Source organism: Sminthopsis crassicaudata, chromosome 2 (genome assembly GCF_048593235.1).
Source record: "Sminthopsis crassicaudata isolate SCR6 chromosome 2, ASM4859323v1, whole genome shotgun sequence".
Classification (NCBI taxonomy): domain Eukaryota; kingdom Metazoa; phylum Chordata; class Mammalia; order Dasyuromorphia; family Dasyuridae; genus Sminthopsis; species Sminthopsis crassicaudata.
In genome coordinates, this window is record NC_133618.1 from 315,984,141 (window position 1) to 316,006,181 (window position 22,041).

The window sequence follows — 22,041 nt, forward strand, 5'->3', positions numbered from 1 at the left end:
ACTTATATCACTCTTTGAGGCTTCAATTGGAGATATTTTGATATCTCCAATAGTTTATCCATATAGATATCCAATATAGAAATCTGTTCTTCCCTGTCTCCATAAAAGTTATCCATGGTAAAGAGCTCTTTTTGCTTTTTTGCTCATTTTTAAAGGTTATGATCCACTCTTAGGGCAAAGTGGAGATTATCCTAAGTTTCCTCTATAGGTGATAGCAGATTTTGCTTAATAACCAGTGTAACCTGTTTCCTCCTTCTGCTGGGTGAGAGTGGCCAGCTTCTACTTGTGCTGAAGTTCAGAGGCTTCTGTACTTGTGTTAGGTGTCTCACAGGCTAGAGTAGCAAACATTGCTGTATTTTGGCTATGAACCTCCCAGTAGGTTCCTCCAGCACACAGAAACTTCTTTGTTCCTGCTTTCCCTGCTCTGCACTATGCTGCACCTGCACTGGCTGCAAAGTCCTCCCTACTTCTGCCACACACACACACACACACACACACACACACACACACACACATTCCTGATGTTCTTCCAAATATCTTTTGCTGGAAATTTATTACATTCCAAAAATCTTTAACTCGAAAACTCCGGCTCCTGACTTCCAGCCTGCACTTTTATCCACTCTACCACCTAACTTCATCACATAGTCAATATATTGCAGAGTTGAACTATCCCAAAATCCAATGCCCTTTCTTTTGTATCCTACTGTGGTCTCCGTTCATTTGGAGATTCAAATAGAGGGCCCCCCCAGTCACATGGTGAATGAGAAATATAAAATATATTGTTTCTAGTATTCCTTCTCATTGATTCACCCCACTAGCAAGTTTTCCAATTTCTTATACCTTGTATTTTACCTCTACAATATCTCAGCTCCTTTAAATAGTTAAACAAATACGTGGGTTTAGATTAGTTAAAACATGGGGAAATTATAGTGAATTTGCATTTCTTCCCCAAAAAGTACTCCCTTACTTGATTCTATAATATAACTGAACTATAAAGACAGAATTTAGAAAATTCATCTGATAACTATCCATCCAACATCACCCTGCACTCTTGGCAATGATATGGTATATTCATGTATGCCCCAGTTAGGGAAGCAGACATCTAGCTTTGTAAGAAATCATCACAGTAGCTTCCGCATCATGTAACTACCAAGCTATGTCAGTCAATCAGTCTGCAAATATATTAAGCTCTGTGTTCTAGATACTGTGCTAAATGCTGAGGAACAAATAAAGGCAAAATCAAAACAAAATTAAATACAATTTTAAAAAGAAAACCAACAACAATGAAAAACATTGTTTCTTTCACAAAGGTGTTTGAATTCTAAAAAAATTGAATGAGTACATACAATATTTAGAAAATAGAGAACAATTGGTTTTTCTTGATTCAAATGGCTATAGGAGTATTCTCCAATGCAGTTAGGGGCACTATGGTACACAGAGTGATGGGACTAAAGTCAAGAATACTCATCCTCCTAAGTTCAAAACTAGCATCAGATACTTATTAGCTGTACTACACTTTTCAGATCACTTAACCCTTTTTGCCTCAATTTTTCTTACCCCATCCTGGCTCCCTAGCTGGATAGTTCTTAACCTAGGAGCTGAGTGCACTGCCCCTTCTCTGTAACTGGATCCTCCTTCCAGTCCAATAGTGTTTGAGTCTAGCAGTAGTTTGCTAAAAATTCCACTGGATCCAAATCTGGGTTAGAAACTTGCATAATTCAGACCAGGAGGGCAGAGAACAGACTCTTTCCTGGATCGATCCATTTGGGGAGCAAGCACTGAAAGCTAACAGGCCTCCAGCTGAATTTGTGAAAGTACCAGGACAAGACAGAAGCTCAAGCTGGACATCTCCCTTCATTGTTCAGTATAAGAGTCTAGTCCTAATATAAAATGCAAAGTTGCAAACTAACAAACAAACAAAAACTAGCCATGGAGAATGACTCGGAAAGATCTATGAGCAATTCCTCAGACAAATACAGTTTAGACTCAAGTCCAACAAGAATTCCAGAAGTTAAAAAGAAAATGTGAAGTTCCTTATAGGAAAAACAACAGACGTGGAAAAATAAATTGAGGAGAGAATTTAAGAATCATTGGACTACTTGAAAGCCATGAACAACAAAAAGAGCGCAGATGTCATATTTCAATAGCTCATAAAGAAAACTGTCCAGATATCTTAGAACCAGAGGGCAATGTAAAAATTGAAAGAATCTATTTGGTCATCTCCCAAGATTTCCCAAAATGATATTTAGACCTCCCAGGTCATGGAAAAAAATACTAAAAGTAGCCAAAAAGAATTCAAATACTGAGGATCCAAAAATAGGATCACACAAGATTTAGTAGCTACATCCATGAAATATCCGAGAATTGGTAATATGATATTCTAGGTTTATAATCCAGAAAAATGTACTCTGCAAAACTGAATATAATCTTATGGGGAAACAAGAGCTTCAATAACATAGAATACTTCTGAGCATTCCTGAGGAATAAACCAGAGCTGAATAGATAATTTGACATATAAATCCATAAGTTGGAAGAAGCGTAAAAAGGTAAACATTAATGAGAAATTATAAAGGATTAAACTGTTTACATTTTAAAATGGCGACATTATACATGTAGCCCCTAATTACCAGAGGTCATAGGAAGATTTCAATTAGAGTGCTTAAATGTGATTCTGCTGTGTTCTTGTTATATAAGGTTGATTTATGTGAAACACATTTCTCTCCCTTTTTCTGTCTTCCAGGTTTTTCCTCTACTCATACCCATTCTTGGTTTGACATCATCCAAACATAACAGAATCACAGTAATTCTTAAAAGAAAATTTTCTAAAATCTCTTTCATTAATGAATTTGATATGCAAGTGAAAAAAATTAACTAGAAAACCAACAAATTCTAAACCTTCAATTAAACACCAAAACAAAAAGCCTGAAAAAAGCAAAGGGAAGAGACAGCTAGGTGGCACAGTGGACAAAGCACCAGCCCTGAAGTCAGGAGGACCTGAGTTCAAATCTAATCTCGGTCACAACACTTCCTAGTTGTGTGACCCTGGGCAAGTCACTTACCTCCAACTGCCTCAGGGGGAAAAAATCAAAGGGAAGATAAACAAAAATGTTTTAAAGTTCAATTATTAAATTGAATTAATAAAAGGAAAAATAACAAAATAGACAAATCCTTTGATTAAGAAAAAAAAGAAAATCAAATTACCAACAAAAAATAAGAAAAAAAATTCACAACATATAAAACAAAAGTTTTATAATTATTAGTATCTATTTCACCCAACTATCTGCTAATAAAATCAACGATTCAAATGAAATTAATATTGACAAGAATGTAAAATGCCCAGATTAACAAAAAGAGTAAATTGAATACTTAAATATCTTAGAATAAGGGGGGGAGTGAGGGACTTCAACCATAAAGGAACACTCAAAGAAAAAGTATTGATTCACAAATGAATTCTACAAAACATTTAAAGAACAACCATTTCCACTACTGCATAAACTTTATGTAAAAAAAAAAAAAAAGTAAAGAAGGGATCCTTTAAAATCCATTCTATCACATGGTCTTACTACCTAGAGTCAAGACCAAAAGAGTACTATAGACCAAGTTCTCTAACGAATTTTGATGCAAAAATTATAAATAAAATGCCATCAAAGAGATTTTAGCAATATATTGCAAAGATTATATATTATGATCTAATAATATTATATATTATTAGAATTTATACCAGAAATGCAGGGCTAAGTTCAAAGAACACTGTAAGTGTAATTAAATCAATAGTAAAACCAATATAAATTATATGATTATTTCAATAGATGAAGAAAAAATCTTGAAAAAAAAAAACAATACCCATTCCTGCTTTAAAAAACACCATTAGAAGCAGCTAGTTGGTTCCTGAAATCAGAAGGACCTGAATTCAAATTTGGCCTCAGACATTTAACACTTCCTGGCTAGTGACCCTGGTCAAGTCATTTAATTCTAATCACCTCAGCAAAAATAATAAAATAAAATATCATAAGACATATGAATGAACAATTTTCCTTAAAATTATAAGCAATCATTATTTAAAACCAAAAGGAAGCATTACAGGGACAAACTAGCAACCTTTCCAATAAAATTGGAGTGAAGCAAGAATATCCACTATCACCATTCAATAATATTGTAGAAAGATTAGCTATAGCAATAAAACAAAGGAAAAGCGAGAGAAATTAAAAGAATAATCATAAAGAGGAAGCCAAAAATATCTCTTTTTGTAGATTATATGATGATCTAATTAAAGAATCCTAGAGAATGAACTTAAAAAACCTAATTGAGGGGGCAGTTAGCTGACACAGCAGATAGAACACCAGCCCTGAAGTCAGGAAGACCTGAATTCAAATTTGGCCTCAGACACTAAACACTTCCTGGCTGTGTGACCTTGGGCAAGTCACTTAACCCCAATTGCCACAGCAAAAAACAAACAAAAAAAAACCCCAAAACACCTGATTGAAACAATTAACAACTTCAACACATTAGAAAATACAAAATATACCCATACAAATCACAAGCATTTGTGTATATAACAAAAGCTATCAGGCAGAGATAGAAAGAAAAATTCCAATTAAAATAACTACAGACAATATAAAATACTGGGAGTCTACCTGCTATGACATGCAGAAAAAGTGAACACAATTTCAAAACATCTTCTATGAATAAAAACATCTAAATTACTAACTGAAGAAATACTAGTTGTTCATGAGTAGACCAAGCCAATATAATAAAAATGACAATACTGTTTAGTTTACTTATTCAATGCCATACCAATAAAACTACCAAAGAATTACTTTTTAGAAAAAAATAACAAAATTCATCTGGATGAACAAAAGATCAAGGATATCACAGGAATCAATGAAAAGGAAAAAGAAAAAGTTCACCTTGCAATATCAAACTCTATTACAAATCTGTAATTGTCAAAATAATTTGGTATTGGTCAGGTATGCAATATGAAAAAGCAAATAAGCATAGATATTTGATAAACCCACAGATTCCAACTATGGGAACAGAACAAAAACTGGGGCTAATGAACAAAAATCATTCAAAAACCTGACCAAAACTAGATACAGGATAATAGAACATATACCAAAATGAGCTCAAAAATGAGTTTTTGATTTATATATAAAAGGTGACATTTTAGGCAAAGTAGTGAAACAGGGAAGAGATGGTCTGTGGCAAGAAATGAAATAGAGCCAAGAGATGGGACAAAAGCAGTATTACCTGGTTCCTGGCTGATGGTACCTGTGGGAGTTGAGTCTCTGACCCTGTACACTTCTCTCCAGGCCAAAATCCAGGCGTCTGTGGCCATGGATCTGAGGGAGATTCCTCTCAGCTTCTGCGGGTGCTGCTCTTTCATCCCCTATCATGAAGCAGAGCAAAGTACTAAGGCAGATAAGAGCAGAAAACTTCACAACTAATCCTCCAGGGAAACCTAGGACAGCTTGTAAGTAGCAAATGGAGCCTGAAAATGGGGTCTTGTCATGGGTTCATGAATGCCAAGGCATTCACTGTAGCACTGGACCTCCTTTTCAGAGGATATTTCCTTTTTTCACCCTCTGTTCCTACACCTTCCCATCCCAGGGAGAGAGTGGGCAGGAACTGAGCAGTCCATTTAAAAATCCCACTGGAGGGGGCTTGACCAAGTGACCTGTGATCCAGAGTTGAACATGGCGACTGCCATTCTGGTCCTCAGTAGGACTGCTGCAGGTGTAGGTTCCAGCATCTTCTTCATTCACTGAACTGATGACCAAAGAACCATCTGACCGTAGATGGTGCCTGTGGGAGACCACATATCAAGGGACAGCCCTGACCAACATTTGAGTCTTTTAACCCATGTCCCACTGTTCCTTCTCAGAATCCTGACCCAAGTGTGGTAGAGGAAAGAATGCTGTTCTTGAAATCAAAAGACTCTTGGGTTCAAGTTCTGGTTTATCATATTCCCTTCCGCATTGAGACTTTCCATGGCAGTTTCAATATATGACAGGTTGTCTTAAGAAATTAAGTGGGAATTTTGGGAGAGTTTTGCTAATATCACAGAAAACATGCAAAAGTCAGCAGATGACAAAAAGTTCAGACTCATAAATGCATAAAATATACTTATAGTACTGTATAATATCAACATATTTTATCTTTTAATTTCATAAAAATGTACATGACTTTTCCAGATTATAGAACCCCTGTGATGTGGAAGGGATACCTGACCTAAGTTCCCTCCCCTCCCTTCTGCCTTTCCCCCAAGGTTATTTGGAGAATAATGAATGTAATATTCTTTATAACTAATAAACTATATAAATAAGGACAAAGCACCATAAATAAACATTTATAACTAAATGTTTATAATAATTTTCTTTATAATATCCCTGAATAATGCCCTATCTGGTAAGATCTGTAGATAGAACTATTCCAAGTCTATCACTCTTGACTTGCCCAAACTCCCAAATTCTATCTTTTGAAAGGAACATTTTTAAGTTGTATAGGGTCATTCGTATTGTGGGAAGAAAGAGGGTTTGGGTTTTTTTTTTACCTATCTGATGATCTGACTGGCTCCCCATTTTTCTGCCATTTCACATGAGGGCTGGCACCTGCCACACAGAAGAACCGAACCATCTGCCCCAGCGTGACCTGAACCCCAGAATATTCTGTCTTGTCCAAGACAATCCTGGAAAAATGGCAGGATAATATACTATGATTATCTATGTACATGTGTTATCTCCTTTACTAGTCCATAAATTCCTTGAAAGCAGAGAATATTTCTTACATATGTTTGTATCTCATATTGTTTAGCACATAAGGCTAAATGCTGAACCAATCTTAGTTGAATGATAAAGTAAACCATTTTATTATTTCTTTTATCCTTTCATTAGTTAGGGATTTTCTCTTTCCACAACTGTGATTCTCCTTTGATTTTTCTAATATGGTTTTTTCCTTTAAGTCATCATATCCTTTTATAACTTATTTTTATGTATATTGTAAGATGCTGGTCTAAACCTATTTTCTACCAAACTGCTATGTTTTTCATAGTTTTGTTAAATACAAAGTGCCTTCCCTAATATTTTGTGTACCTGAGCATATCAAAGAGTGGTCTACTTACTTAAGTCTTGCTTTTAATATGATCTGATCGATTAATTTTTTTTTACTCCAAATGAAAATCTTCATAATTACCGCTTTATCATATAATTTATTTCTTTTGATATCCTTGACTTTTTGTTCCTTCATTTGAATCCTGTCATCATCTTTTCTAATTCTATAAAGTATTTTCTTAGTAGTTTGCTTGGCATAGTTTAAGTCTAGGAGCTATTTGTACAATAGCATCATTTTTACATAACTGGACTACAGAAATCATGAATAATAAATATTTCTCCAATTGTATAGATCTTTATTTGTGTGAAAAAATTTCTGTACTGTTTATATAAATCTATATATCTACACTTTATTGTTATTTTAAGTAGTACTTATCCTTTATTCTTTTCTTGTGGTCCTTCATTAAGAAGTAAATAGAAATTCTGAAGATTTTGTAGTTTTCTTTTATACTATGCTATTTTGTTAGAGCTAATGTGATTAATTTTGTTGTTTCTCTAAAAGTTTTCTAAGTGAATTAGCATATCATCTAAAAATTAAGATTTTTATGCCCTCACACACAATTAATTGAAAGTCATTTGGGAACCTGAGAAATACAATAGTCCCTAAGATTATTATTCATTGGTTTCCATTAAATTCTGTTTTCCAATATGCTTTTCAAGACTTTATCTTCCTGGTAAATTTGTCAAATTCTGATGAAGTGACATTAAACTAGTATAAACTCATGTCTATCTAGGTCTTTTTTTTTTTTTTTTTTTTTTTTGCTTTTCAGTAGTCATTCCCTTATAAACTTGGTTGTGACGCCATTCAGTGGTTTTTATTTTTCACTGATATTGTTCCATTATCTATGGTGCCTGTAATTATATTGATTTTTTTTCTGCTTGCCTCTCAATGAAATTTGTGTTTCCTTCTGCCGGATCTAAAACCAAGCCTGTAACTCTATATTTTAGGATTAAATGAAGCATAACATATTTTATTCTAAATCTGTCTAATATTAAACCTAATTCACTTTCATGTTAGATTCATTTTGAAACTATATAGATTTCCTGTGTGTTAAATGTTTTTTTTTTGTTTTGTTTTGTTTTGTTTTGTTTTGGTTTGGTTTGGTTTTTTTTGTGGAAGCAAATTGTTGGGCTCTGTTTTCTAATCTATAGGAGTATTAGGATCTATTAAGTGATTTAATGGTAGAATGCTAGATACCACAGCAAGAAGTTGAGATATTTGCGGCCACGTAGGCCTTCTTGAATCCTATCAAATCCCACCATTAGGCAACCATCCTGTCCAACTCATAAGTCTGGCCCTAGCTAGGCTGGCATCCTCTTAGAGAGAGGAAGACCAAGAAAAATATCAACTTGTTCTTGGTGGGGAAAACAATAAAGGAGGGGTATTCGTCAAAAGTTCCTTACTAAATTCTACTGAGAAGGATAAGAACTTAAGTTCATATAACGAATACCCTTTATACTTCATAATGATTTAATTTTTTTTAAAGTAACTGGAAGGGGAGTTGATGCACAGGCAGAAACTTCTTGTCTACAAGTTTTCCCAGGGTTTCCTGTACCCCACCTAATAGTCCAGCTTTACCTGTGAGAAGGAATCTGTGGAGTAGGCTGCCTAATGTCTTCTCCTGGTACAAATGCACTTGGTCTGATTGCCCGGTTCTGGTGTTCCATATGTTGGTTCTTCAAGGGTTCCTGCTCAGAGGTCCTAGGCAGTTGAGTCTCATCTTGCCTCGGGTACTGCCCACCTTGCTCTATCCTTGAAGTGCCAACTGAAAGGGAAGGCCCTCCCTGGGATGCCTCTGGGTAGTCCACATGCCCACTCCTCCTCTGCTCTTCATTTCTGGATAACTGGCCATGATAAGGGGCCTCGTGGTAGTCTCCACCTCGGCCTTGGTTATAACCAGAATGACCTTGCTGGGGCTGGCTGGGCCCCAAGGGAGTGTCTGCCTTCCTCTGGGAGGGAGAAGCCCATCCATGCTCTGCTCCATGAGTCAGGGGTCCTGAGGCCCTTTCCTCAGCTTGCTCCTGGCAGGTTTTCATGCACCCCTCCTCAGAGAGGAAATTATTCCTGTTGCCATGACAGCCACCATACCAGAAACGGTTGCACTTGCCCACAGCGGGAATGAAGTACCAGCGAGGAGTCCAGTCCGCACAGGAGCCATGTGCACTGGGCAGCAGGCACCTGAGTGGATAGGCTATGGAGGAAGAGCAGGGAGACAGCTGTGTCATTATGGTCATTGGTCACCTATAGGCATTTTCTTCCTCACTTAGAATCCTTAGTCAGGGGGAGGACTACCACTTTCTCTCTTTATCAGCTTTTCTGAGGACATAAGCTCAGGAAAACTGAGGGGCCAAGAAAGGCAGTGACATGGGAAACAGAAGCCTAAGAAGATGGGGGAAACTAAGGCCCAGAACCAACGATGGTGCTGGGTGTAGCTGTCCCTGGCTTTGAGAAGGAAGGAAACTTTTTTACCCAGATTTCTGCAAAAAGGAAAAATGCCAAGGTTTTTTTTTTAAATACTGTTAAATGAAATAGGATCTCAAGAATCACTGCTAACACACATAAACACATGTAAGGATGAGAACTTAAGTTCATATCAATTAACACTTTAACGGGAGTAGGATTTATCCAAATCAACATTTTTTTTTAAGAGCCTACTGAGTGTGAGGTATTGACTAGTTCCTGACTTGCTATTTTTGTATGTCCTTAAGGTTTTAGGGGCAAAGGAGGGAGAAGGTATTAGAAGGCTAAGAGTATCACTGGAAAAGACCTGAAAAATGGGGGGGGGATCCTCTAAGTGACTTATGATTTAATTTGAAAAAAAAAAAAGCACTTAGTACAGTGGCTGGCACATAGTAGGTACCATATAAATTCTTATTCTCCTTTCTTTCCAACCTGATAAAGACAAGGTCACTTACGGTAATTGGGTCTGCCTCTGCAACCTTCTCCCTGGGGGCCCATACTGGAAGCCACATTGTCATAGCAGCAGCCATACTGGGATCCTCGGCACTCCATGGATGGGTTTGGCTGAGACTCAGTTTGCTCCGCCTATGTAGAGGGAGTAAGTGGTCCCAGAGGATAGAGAACAAAAGGACACTCACACTATTCTGCTAAGCCCTACTTGGTGCAGTGTGCCAAAGAGTGTTTGGAACTCATTTTTTGGAAAAGGATGGAATGAAAGAAAGGCTCTCAGCCCAGATTTTAATGTTTCTATTGCCACGCTTAATCCCTTATACAACTCTTACCCTGGCAAGGAAATCAGAGAAACAGCAATAGGAGACTTTTTTCCTCCACCCTACTCCCAATTCCCAGGTACACCCAAACTCCAGGTCCATTCCAAGTCTTGATAGCCAGCATGAGTGGTGGGGACAGTCCCAAAGGGAGGCAGGGAGTCCCAAAAAATGCTCAGGAAGGCAGGAAAAGATGCAGAAAGTGTATTCTGCAATCTAGCCACTTGAGCCAATTCTAAATGAACAGTGTGTCCCTCCCCTGGGTCAAGAGATCGAGTCACTTGCCGTAGAGGAAGCTGCTCTGGGTCCATGTCTACTCCCAAATGACAGTGGGCAGCCTGCAAGGTTCGGGCCCGTTGCTGACGAGACCCCATCAGCGCAGCATCCATACCTGTTGAGGGCTCTTATTGAGAACTGTCTTCTCCCTGCCAAACCTTTCCCTCTGCTTCTCCCTCCCCCTGTTCTCACTTTCCTCTTTTCTACCGAGCTAAAGGATCTAGGCAATCCAGGATGGACCAAAGATGTCAGGAACTGAGAGGTCTCAGGGCCAATATAACCTTATAAGAGACTAGCCCAGAATAATTTACTTTTAGAAGTAGAATTTGAACATGGGGTTTCCTGAGCTGTTCTTTCTACTTTATATTAGTATATTAGTAGAGGCTTAAGAAACATTTCATAGAAAAAAAGTAAAGAAGGATCTACTTATTAATATATCACCCCTTTCAAGAAATTCCTCTTTCAAGAATACAAAGTCATGTCTTTTCCATTTCTATCTCATTGTACACCATTTATTTCATATGAGCCTTGTGACCATGATCAAGAAGGGAAGAGAGAGTTAGATTTGAAGTGAGAAAGATCTGAGTTCAAATCCTATTTCAACATTTACTAGCTATGTGACTCTGCACAAGTCACTTCACCACTATCTGCCTCACTTTCCTTATCTGTAAAATGAGAATAACAATAATAATAGCACCCAATTGCCAAGGTTGTTGTGAGGATTAAATAAGAATATTTGTAAAGCATTTTGCAAAACTAAAAATACTATATGAATGTGAGCTATTAATTACGATTATTTACCAGCTTTTATAACTACCCCCAAACTCAGTACTTATGATCAGGACATAAACACTCTGAGTTTGGTGGTAGATATGAGTATAAAATCCATAAGGAATAAGCATGGTGGAATTGAGCAACTAGGCTATTGGAAAGTACAGTGGAGAATAGCAAAAACAATATTATATGATGATTAAGTGTGATGGACTTGGCTCATCTTAACAATGTGGTGATTCAAGGTAATTCCAATAGACTTGGGATGGAAAATGCTATCCTCATCCACAGAACTATGGAGATTGAATATGGATCAAAGCATAGTATTTTCACCTTTTTGTTGTTGTTTGTTTGTTTGTGTTTTTTTTTTCCTTTCTCACATTTTCCTCTTTTGATCTGATATTTTGCACAGCATGACAAATATGGAAATATGTTTAGAAGAATTATACATGATGATCTATACTGGATGGGGGTGGGGGAAGAAAAATTTGTAACACAAGATTTTGCAAAGATGAATGTTGAAAACTATCTTTGCAAGTATTTGGAAAAATAAAATACTATTGGGGAAAAAAGAAAAGAAAGTATAGTGGAGATAGTTCTATGGATATGGCATCCAAGATCTTTACTTTTTTCTTCAGGACTTCAGTTTCCTTATCTGTTAAATGAGGGACTAGACTAAATATTCTCTAATGTTTCTTCCACCTCTAAATCCCATCTATCATCTATGAGTTCTCATGAAACTCTGGTTCTACATGACTCATTTTCCTTGGGAACAATGACCGCCATGATTTTTGATACAAATGGGAGCTCATGCATTTTTTTTGCACTCTCTCTTTTTGGCTGGTATGAATGAGGATTGTGAAGGAAGAAAAGTTATCAGGTCCCACCTGTGGCCTCCAAACAGTTAGCACAAGAAATCTAGAGCTGGGGGCAGCTAGGTGGCACAGTGGATGGAATACTGGCATTGGAGTCAATAGGACCCAAGTTCAAATCCAACCTCAGACACTTGATACTTTGTAGTTGTGTGATCCTGGACAAGTCACTTAACCCTGACTGCCAAGAGGGAAGAAGGAAGGGAGGAAGGCAGAGAAGAAGGAGGGGAAGAAGATAAAGGAGGAGGAAAGGAAGAAGGTAAAGAAGGAGGAAGGGAGAGAGAAAGGAAGAGAGAAAGAAGGGGAGAGAGAGGAAGAAAGAAAGAGAGGAAGAGGAGGGAGAAGGGGAGAGAGAGAGGGAGACAAGAAGAGAGAGTGAAAGGAAGAAGATGAGGGAAACAGGAAGAGGGAGAGATATTTAGAGTTGGAGAGTATATTGGGAGTCACAGAGCTAGAAATCAAAGCCAAGTGCCCCGACTTCTTTCATGCTGCCATGCTGTCTCTCCTGACCCATGCAGTTAACAGATCTCAGAAATATGTCTTTTCTATTTCCCCTTAACTCTGGAATCTTCCCTCTGTTTATTATTCCCAACAGGTCTGTCACAGTTTATTCGTACCTACCTGGTTGTCTGTTGTCTCCCCTTTAGACTGAGGGCTCCTTGAGAGAAGGGACTGTCCTTGGCCTTGCTTTGTGTCCCCAGCACTTAGCACAGAGTCTGACACACAATGCGTCCTCAATCTAATCTGTACTGACTAACTGCTTTCTGACACCTTGCCAGGGCAGAATGCCTTCGCATCTAAGGTCACTGGGACAGTCACCAAGCAAAGGAGCCTAACATGAGCAGAGGAGATTTCATTCTTTTCACACTACTGGAAAACAAGCTGAGAGTCAAGAACGGAAGTGATTTGTCTCAATTACAGCTAATGATAAGACAGAGCTTAAAGCCCAGGTCTCTTGATTCTCAGCCAAGCCTTCTTTCCACTAAACACACTACCCCCATGTTCCCCTGTGCCTGGGCTAATCAGAGCTCCCTGAGCATCCTCACTTTCCCTGGTGAGGAGGAAACAGCCATCTCCATCACTTACCTGCTCTGCTGACATGAGATTCTGGGACAGCCGCGCCCAAAGGGGCCAGGAGCCACAGTGTGGCCATCCGGGCAGCACCCGTGGATGCTCTGGCTGCAGTCATGAGACTGTGACCTCATGGCAGGATTCTCCTGGGGGCGAGGCTGCTGAGATCGAGAGGTGCTCCAGCCAGACTCCCAGGGTGGGGGCAAGAGGTTAGTGCCCCTGTCTGCCTCAGGGAAATGTTCTGATGTGGGCTGATTCCTGGGTCTCCACCATTCCTCCCTAGTACCTAGAGAAGAAATAGAGCTTAACCCCATAGTTCATCACCTCCTCCCACCTGCCTTCCCTCTTGACCCACCTTGCCAGATGTTAGATATTCTGAAGCAGCTTCTCCCAGCCCCAAGGGAGATATAGCTGCTGGCCACCTCTTTATGCAGATAACTGACATCTAGAGCCAGCTTTGTCCTTCCCCAAACTTAGGGAAAGCTTAGGACAGAAGAGAAGGAAAGTTTGGAGGGAAGGGATGCATTTGCTCCAAACCTTGGGAGGGGGCTTCCAGAAGGTCCAAGTGGGCCAGCGGGTCCTGGCGACTGGTGTCATAGCCTTGGACATCCTGCATGCTAGGGACTTCTGTGGGATGACACAGAAAAGGAGAGAGAAGCAAAGTGGGAGAGCAAAGGATAAAGTTCAGAAAAATCACTAAATTGGCTCCTTCTCAGTTAGAGGGACAGCTAGACCATTTGGGGGTGGAGGGCATGGAAGGAAGTCTTTGACTCTCTTTGCTACCATCTGCTTCAGGCCACATTTTTAAAAAGCAATTCAGAAGTGAAAGGAGAATGAAGAAGCATTTTTAGCCTCTGTTTACAAATGATCTACAACAGTGATGTCAAATTCAAATAGAAAGAAGGGCTTGTGGTCACTAAACCCTACTTGCAGATTCCTGAGGCTACATATTGACTTAGAAAACCACATATTGACATTATCTTTGTTCTCTTTTATATTTATTTAAATTTTGTTAAATATTCCCCAATTATTTTTTAATCTAGACTGCCCACCTATGTTGCCCTACAATATGCCTTAGCACATAGTGAAATGTTTCCATCTGTGGCTTTAAAATAGAAGTATCTCTAACATATTTAATATGTATTGTTCAACCTGACATCTTGGGGGGGGGGAAGGAGGGGAAAATTAGAACAAAAGGTTTGGCAATTGTCAATGTTGTAAAATTACCCATGCATATATCTGGTAAATAAAAACTATTAAAATAAAATAAAAATAAAATAGAAGAATCAAAGAAGTAGGAATTATGTCTCAGTTTTAGTTTAATTTTTTATACTCTATCAAGAGACAGGGCATGATAACACTGAAATGTGGCAGTTTTTAAGTACTGATTCTTTTCACAAAATAGGGAAATAAACTATCTTTCTCACACCTTCATCTCCTTTCCCCCCCCCCTTTCTACTTGAGGACTCTTGGACTAGCGAGGGAACGTCCTTGGAGCAGATTAGAAATGGTCCCCTCCCAATAAACTTTGGCTAGAAAATGCCATCTGTATCCAGAGAAAAAACTATGGTGAATGAATATAAATCAAAGCATGCGTTCACTATTTTTCTCTTTCTTCTGTTTTTTTCTCTCATGCTTTCCCCCTTTTGTTCTGATTTTTCTCTCCCAACATGATTCATAAAGGAATTTGTACTTTAAAAAAATTAATGTTCATGTAAAAGCAGAAAAATAAAGAAAATAATAAAAGAGAGAGGGGGATATATAGAGAGAGAAGTGGTCCCCTTTGCAGACTCTGAGAGGGGGCTATGAGGGGAGATGCTCCATTTGAAGGACAATGATCAAGGCTACTTTTTGACATATCAAGAAATGAAAACAATGCCATACTTAAACTATTATTATAGCCTCCTAAGTGATATGTTCCCTTGCTGCCTTTCTCTCCCCTATACTGTTCATTGTGTGTACTGCTGGAATCCTTTTTTCTCAAACTGTCTTCAACTAACTCAGCCTCCACTCGTCAGGCTGCTTTCTTCTCGCCACACAAGCGCGAAGGTCATTCCCGAATCCATACCTTCACTTATGTTGTGACCTTCCCTCTCCTTATTCAAGAAAGGAGAGAGAACACGCTAAGAAATGGAACAATACTATCCATCCTTCAAGACCAAATTCTATTTTCTTCTTCTCCATAAAACCTTCCTTTGTCACCCGAGTGTTCAAATTTCTACAGCATTGAATGTAGCACCAAAATGTAAATCTTAATTATACACCAAGATCCATCCAACCTTATCCCCTAAAATGCTTGAGCCCACTCAGGCTGTAATTGCTAGTTAGAAGAAACTCCCAAGTCATCATTTTCCTAGGGGATCTGTATGCCTGGAGGAAAGAGCATTGGAGAGAGAAGGAGAGAAGGAAAGAAGGAGGGAAAAAAGGAGGGAGGAAGGAAAGAAGGAGAAAGGGAGGGAGAGAAGAAGAGAAATTCTATTTATGAAGTAAGAGCATTGTGGGAAAGGAACTTCATACACATTCATGGACACTACCAGTAGAGAGACAGGGCAAGCAGTTGCCCCTAAAGCCTTCCTGCTAGAGGCCAAAAATAAACTGAGGAAGGAAAGGGGAAAAGATAACTTATTCTGTCTGGGCTGATTAATGATCACTAGAGAGAATAGAACAAGAAAGGTTACACAGCTAAATCTTCTATGCTTGTTTGGCTTCACAAGGGACAATTTATCTCTCCCACAGTCCAAATCTTCCAAGTGATTATGTTCCATTTTCCCTATCATTGGTTTAGAGAGCAGAACTGAATATTCTGTATCTGTGTGTGTGTAGAGTTTTCTTTATTACTTTGCTAATTATTTTAACTCTAATTAAATATTTTATTTTTAAAAGTAATTCATTTAGAAAATTTAAATTTAAAGTTCTCCTATAATTCTGCAAATGGATCGTAGTCTCATAGATTTAGAACTAAAAGGAGGTCCAATCCCTCCAATTCTATTGATGAGGAAAATTATTTGCCCAGAATTACATGGTAGGGGGTGGTATGGGGAGGGAAGTCCAGTGCTCTATCTACTAAATAAAACTCATTTGATTTTAGAAACCTAAGTGTGCTCTAGACGGGAGACATAAGCTAGATAAGATATCTTTATTACAAAAATTTCTAATTGAGTCCAATAATGTGAATTCTATGGACCAGTGGAATCAAACACAAATAGAAATGGGGGGCGGGAAGTGAGAGAAGAGAACACTAATTTATAAAAAGATACTTAGAGGCAGCATATTGACTTAGTTTTAAAATATGACATTATCTATGCCTTTTGCATTTTTATTTATTTTGTTAAACATTTCCCAATTATATTTTCATCTGTTTCCTGCTTAGAAATTTTGTGAGCTACACATTTGACACCTTTGCTTCAGAGAACAATGAAAAGCAAGCTATGATTATGTACTCTCTTGTACTATTTGAGTTTCCCATACACACTTTTAGGCTTAGCTCCACATCTCTACTATAAGATCCCTGAGGAACAAGGACCATTAAGCTGTACTTCTATAGCATACTGATAGACACAGAATTAATTGTTGACTTGTTAACTGATTGAAAAATAAAGTCAGAAATTAAAAATAAAGGGAGAAGCAAAACTTTTTGACCTGCTTCCTCTTCCTTCAGTCTAGTCTTTCCATGCCCTCTGCTGGTCTTGGTAGAAAAGTCGGACTTCCCAAAGAGGGAGTGTCTAGTCCAGAGAAGTCCCAAGCCCTCAAGTGATGATCCCTATTCATACCTTGAGGCAGGTGGCAGGACTGTGTGTTACAAGCTTCCACTTCATTTGGCATTTGGGGCTGGCGAGCCTGACAGAGGTCAGAGTTATAGACATTGGATTCCATGTCAGCACAAAGGACTTGCCGTTTCCGGATGCCGGAATCACAGCTCTTAGAGCACTAAAAACCATCGAGGAGAGAAAGAAAAATGTGTAAGTACACATATGGGATTATATGCACACACAGCGTGGAAAATGTATACATACACCCACAAAGATCAGAAATGTTTGTGCAGATACTCATAAAGACAATCCTGAGCCAGAGTTGTGTTTATATGTGGAGAAACACAGAGGACCGTATATAATACATGTGCATGTGTGTGTATATATGGTTATAGTTATGCATAAAGATACACAAAATCAGAGAAGATGTATACATACATATACATAACAAAAACATGCCCCCAACAAAAAACATCCTACTTCTAACTTCCATAGGATAAAGACATGGAAGGAGTGAAAGAAGAGAAAAGAACCTAAGTCTAATAGGAAAGAGAAGAAAATCATGTAGATGAAAAACAGGGGGTTAAAATAGTAGAATGGGTTAAAGAGGTTGAACTTGGGAATGAAAAAAAAGAAATTAAGGAAAATCTGAAGTACAAGCTTTAGGTCTAGATATGAGTCTAAATTCTAAAATTTCCAGGTTTCCAGGAAAGCAGAATCAATGACAATTATGGACAATGAAAAATAATTAAGGAGGATCAAGGAGCTTTAAGGAATAGAACCTGAAGAGGTTGAATCAAAAAGGACAAAGAGAAGGTAGTTGGCAAGACAAAACAAGTGAGAAAAGGTTAGTAGAACAACTAATGGGCTGAGTACTTAAGGATAATGTAATCCATCAAAAGGTTAAAGGAATTAATAAGAGAAAGTTATCATCTGGATCTGATTCCAACAAGGAAGATTGTGTTGCTGGTTTGGAAATTAGGGAAGTAATCACTCCATTCCAGACTTTGTGATAAAAGAGAAGAAATCTGGGCATTGACTGATATACATCCTAGATTTTGGAAAAACAGATTTCAAAGGATCCAGAGGAAAAAATTGTCAGGATCTCATGGAGTAAAATGCTTCAGGAGAAATCAAACCACAAAGAATGGAAGATATTGAAGATAGATATTGTGAAGATCTGAAGGGAAAATGGATTTTGTTGCAAAAAATTAATATAGATATAAAGGGAACTCACCAATCAACTTAGATAAAAGAAATGTATAAAACTTGAGAGGAAGACTGGATAATTGAATATGACTATAAAAATATGGCAAAGTCCTGTAAAAAACGTATAAGTTCAGAATAAGATGAGGATTTTTTTTAAACCAATATTGAGAAAAAGAAGATCAAAGAAGAGAGGGATGGCAAAATGAATCAATCAACATTTATTAAATACCTACTCTCTGCCAGGCACTGTGCTAAGCACCTGAACTACAAAAAGAGGCGAAAGCCCATCCCGGATCTTGAAGAGATGATAATCTAATGGAGATACTACATAAAAACAAATGTATACAAAATAAACTATATAGGATAAATAGAATTAAGAAGGATTAGAAAAGGCTTCCTCCAGAGGGTAGAACAGCCAAAGAGAATGCATGGGCTGAGAGATGTGTAGCCAGGAGGCTAAGTAACTGGATTGAATACACATGCTTTTCAAATCTTATACTGTTTCTGTTTGCTCTGCAAAAGAGAATGACCTTTACAGAGGAAATAACTAACAGGGAATATGATAACCAAAATAAGTAAAAAGATTGCAAGGGAGTACCTATTTGTTCTTGGTAAAGTCAAGTTACCTGACCCAGATAAACTACATTTTTAGATTCAGAAAAAACTGGCAGATGTTACTGCTGAGTCTCTATGAGTAATATCTGAAAGATCATGGAAAATGGGAGCTATGCCACAAGATTAGAGAAAAATAAACTTTGGTCTTAATTTTTTTTAAGAAGAGAACAAAGTTTGCAAACTGTAAATGAGTGAGCCTGACTGATTCCTATGAAAATTCTAGGAAAAATCATTAAAGAGATGGTTGGCAAATATATAGACAGGAAAGAAGTGATTACAAAGAATTAACATGGCTTCATCAAGAGCAAGTCATGCCAAACTAACCCCATTTCCTTTTTGAAAAGAATTACTAAACTAGTAAATGAGAGGAATGCCATGAATATAGCTTAACTAGATTTTAGCAAAGCTTTTTTATCTTGCCCTCAAATTTTTTTATTATTTATTTTTAACATTCTTTTCTTATAAAATTTTGAGTTCTAAGTTCTCTTTTAACCCTCCCCCATCCACTGAGCAGACAAGCAAAACAATATCAATTATATGTGTAAAATAATGAAAAACATATTTTTGTATTAACCACATCCCAAAAAACAGGAACAGTGAAACAAGAAAATTATACTTCAATTTCCATTCAGAGTTTATCAATTGCTTCTCTGGCACTGGATGGTATTTTTTTCCTAATGAGGCCTTTGGAATTGTTTTGGATCATTGTCTTTCACAACTGATCATCAGAACAACGTTTTTCTACCTGTGCACAATGATTTCCTGGTTCTTCTCATTTCACTTTACATTAGTTCCTATAGGTTTTTTTTTAAATTTTAATTAACCCCTGTTTTTATTTCTTATAGCACAATAGTACCCCATCACATTATATGTCACTACTTGATCACTCATTCCTCAACTGATGAGCCTCCCCTCAATTTACAATTTGCCAAGAGATGCTACAAATATTTTCCCTTTTTCTTTGATCTCTTTGGTGTATAGATCTTCTAGTGATTTTGCTAGGTCAAGGTAATCAGTTTTATAGTTCTTTGGGTATACTTCCAAATTTTTCTACAAAATCCTTGGATTGATTCACTATTCCACCAACAGTTCATTAATGGGCCTATTTTCCTTCACACCACCAGTATTTGCTATTTCTAATAGGTATGAGATATTACCTCAAAGTTGTTTTAATTTGCACTTCTCTATTCAAAAGTGATTTGAAGCATCTGTCATAAAACTATAGATAGCTTTGATTTCTCTTCTGAACTCTTCTGTTTTTCTCTTTTGACCATTTATCTGATGGGGAATGGCTTTCATTTTTATACCTTTGACTCAGTTCCCTATATATCTCAGAAATGGAGGCTTTTAACAGAAATTGCCCTTAATTTTTTTTATATTACTTTATTATCTATAGTGCTTTTTAGCAAAATATAGGTTTCCCTGCTTATTTCTCTTAGAGCTATTTTTGCTTTTGCTTTGTGAGAGATTATTATTGCTTACCTCTGCCTTTTTTACTTCAGCAAAAGTATAATAGATTCTACTCCAGTCCTTTATTTTAAGTGTGTGTGTGTGTGTGTGTGTGTGTATCTTTCTGTTTCAAGTGTGGCCCTTATAAATAACATATTGGTTTCTGGTTTCTAATCCATTCTGTTATCTACTTCTGTTTTGTGGATGAGTTCATCCCACTCACATTCAGTTGTGATTAAAAAGTGTGCATTTCCTTCCATCCTATTTTCTTTCTCTTTCTTTTTATCCTGTCTCTCCAAAAGTACCTTCTACTTCTGACCAATGCCTCCCTTAATCTGTCCTTCCTTTTATCATCAGCCCTTTCCCTAGATTTTTTATCAACTTTCCTTCCTATTCCCCTATTGGATAAGATATACTTCTATACCTGAATGTGTGTGTGTGTGTGTGTGTGTGTGTGTGTGTATGTATATATATATATTTTTTTTTTCTTTCTTCTTTGAACCTATTGAAAGCAAGTTTCAAACATTGCCTGCCACACTCTCTATTTCCCCCTTCCACTGTAAAAACTCTTCTTGAATGCCTCTTTTATGTGAGAAAACTGTCCCCATTCTATCTTTCCCTTTCCCCTTTTCCCTATACATTTTTCTCACCTCTTCATTTTTTAGAAGTGATCCCAACATAATAGACGGTCTTATTAATGATAAAGTTCTTATAAAGTTACATGTATCTTCTTCCCACATGATAATATAAACATTTTAACTTTATGATTACTCCTTCATGTTTATCTTTTTATACTTCTCTTGAGTCTTCTATTTAAATGTTAAATTATTATCATTCCTAAATTATTCTTCATTGTAATTCTACTTCCTTTACCTTCATTGTAATTCTACTTCCTTTACCTTCTTAAATATCATATTTCAGGTCCTTTGCTTTCTTTCAGTGGAAGCTGCTAAAGCTTGTGAGATATGGCTTCAAAATACTTAAATTATTTCTTTCTGACTGCTTGAAGCATTTTCTCCTTGAGCTGGGAACTCTTGAATTTTTCTATATTTCTGAGAGTTTTAATTTTGGGATCTTAGTATCTTCTCTCAATTCCTATTTCACCTGCTGGAATGAAGAAAACCTGAAATATGATAATTATTAAAAATTGATAATAATGATAATCCTCCCATAACATAAAAGAAACTTTTGGTAAAGCATTTCTTGCTAGAAAAGATAGAGTACCATGGGTTAGATGATAATTCAATCAGATTGTTTCAATACTGTTTAGATGGCCGGACTTAAAGAAAAAATTTTAATGGTTCCATGACAACAAGGCAAGAAATCTCCTGTAACATAACTTTTTCCCTGGAAGGTGGGTATTGTTATTATCCCCATTTTATAGATGAAGCAAATTGAGGTTGAGTGAGTGACACATCCAGAGAGACTCATGTTACAGAGTTACTGAGGCTGGATCTGAACTTTGGTCTTCCTGACTCCAAGCCTAATCTTTTATCTATTGCCCCATCAAGCTTCCCTCCACACAGAGAAATGCATGTACATCAGAGAAGTATATGAATACAAATAAACACACAGAAGCAAAGAAGGATGAGCTTACACATACATACATACACAGAACCAGATATGCATGCATCCACCAAAGACATATAGGGATCTTCAAGACCAGTAAGTCCAACACACTTATTTTATAGAGGA

General features: G+C 37.3%; 1 protein-coding gene across 4 annotated transcripts in view; it reads right to left on the bottom strand.

Moving 5' to 3' along the window:
- The window catches only part of PAPLN (papilin, proteoglycan like sulfated glycoprotein), an 81,220-nt gene that overhangs the window by 10,084 nt on the left and 49,095 nt on the right, over window positions 1-22,041 (bottom strand). For all 4 annotated transcript variants that reach the window (XM_074290076.1, XM_074290079.1, XM_074290078.1 and 1 more), the window contains 9 exons: window positions 17,095-17,251; window positions 13,862-13,951; window positions 13,340-13,610; window positions 10,620-10,725; window positions 10,023-10,152; window positions 8,686-9,298; window positions 6,551-6,685; window positions 5,675-5,802; window positions 5,248-5,386 (listed from right to left, as the gene is read on the bottom strand). In XM_074290076.1, the coding sequence (XP_074146177.1) occupies window positions 5,248-5,386; window positions 5,675-5,802; window positions 6,551-6,685; window positions 8,686-9,298; window positions 10,023-10,152; window positions 10,620-10,725; window positions 13,340-13,610; window positions 13,862-13,951; window positions 17,095-17,251 (1,769 nt within the window). The remainder of the gene's footprint in view (window positions 1-5,247; window positions 5,387-5,674; window positions 5,803-6,550; window positions 6,686-8,685; window positions 9,299-10,022; window positions 10,153-10,619; window positions 10,726-13,339; window positions 13,611-13,861; window positions 13,952-17,094; window positions 17,252-22,041) is intronic.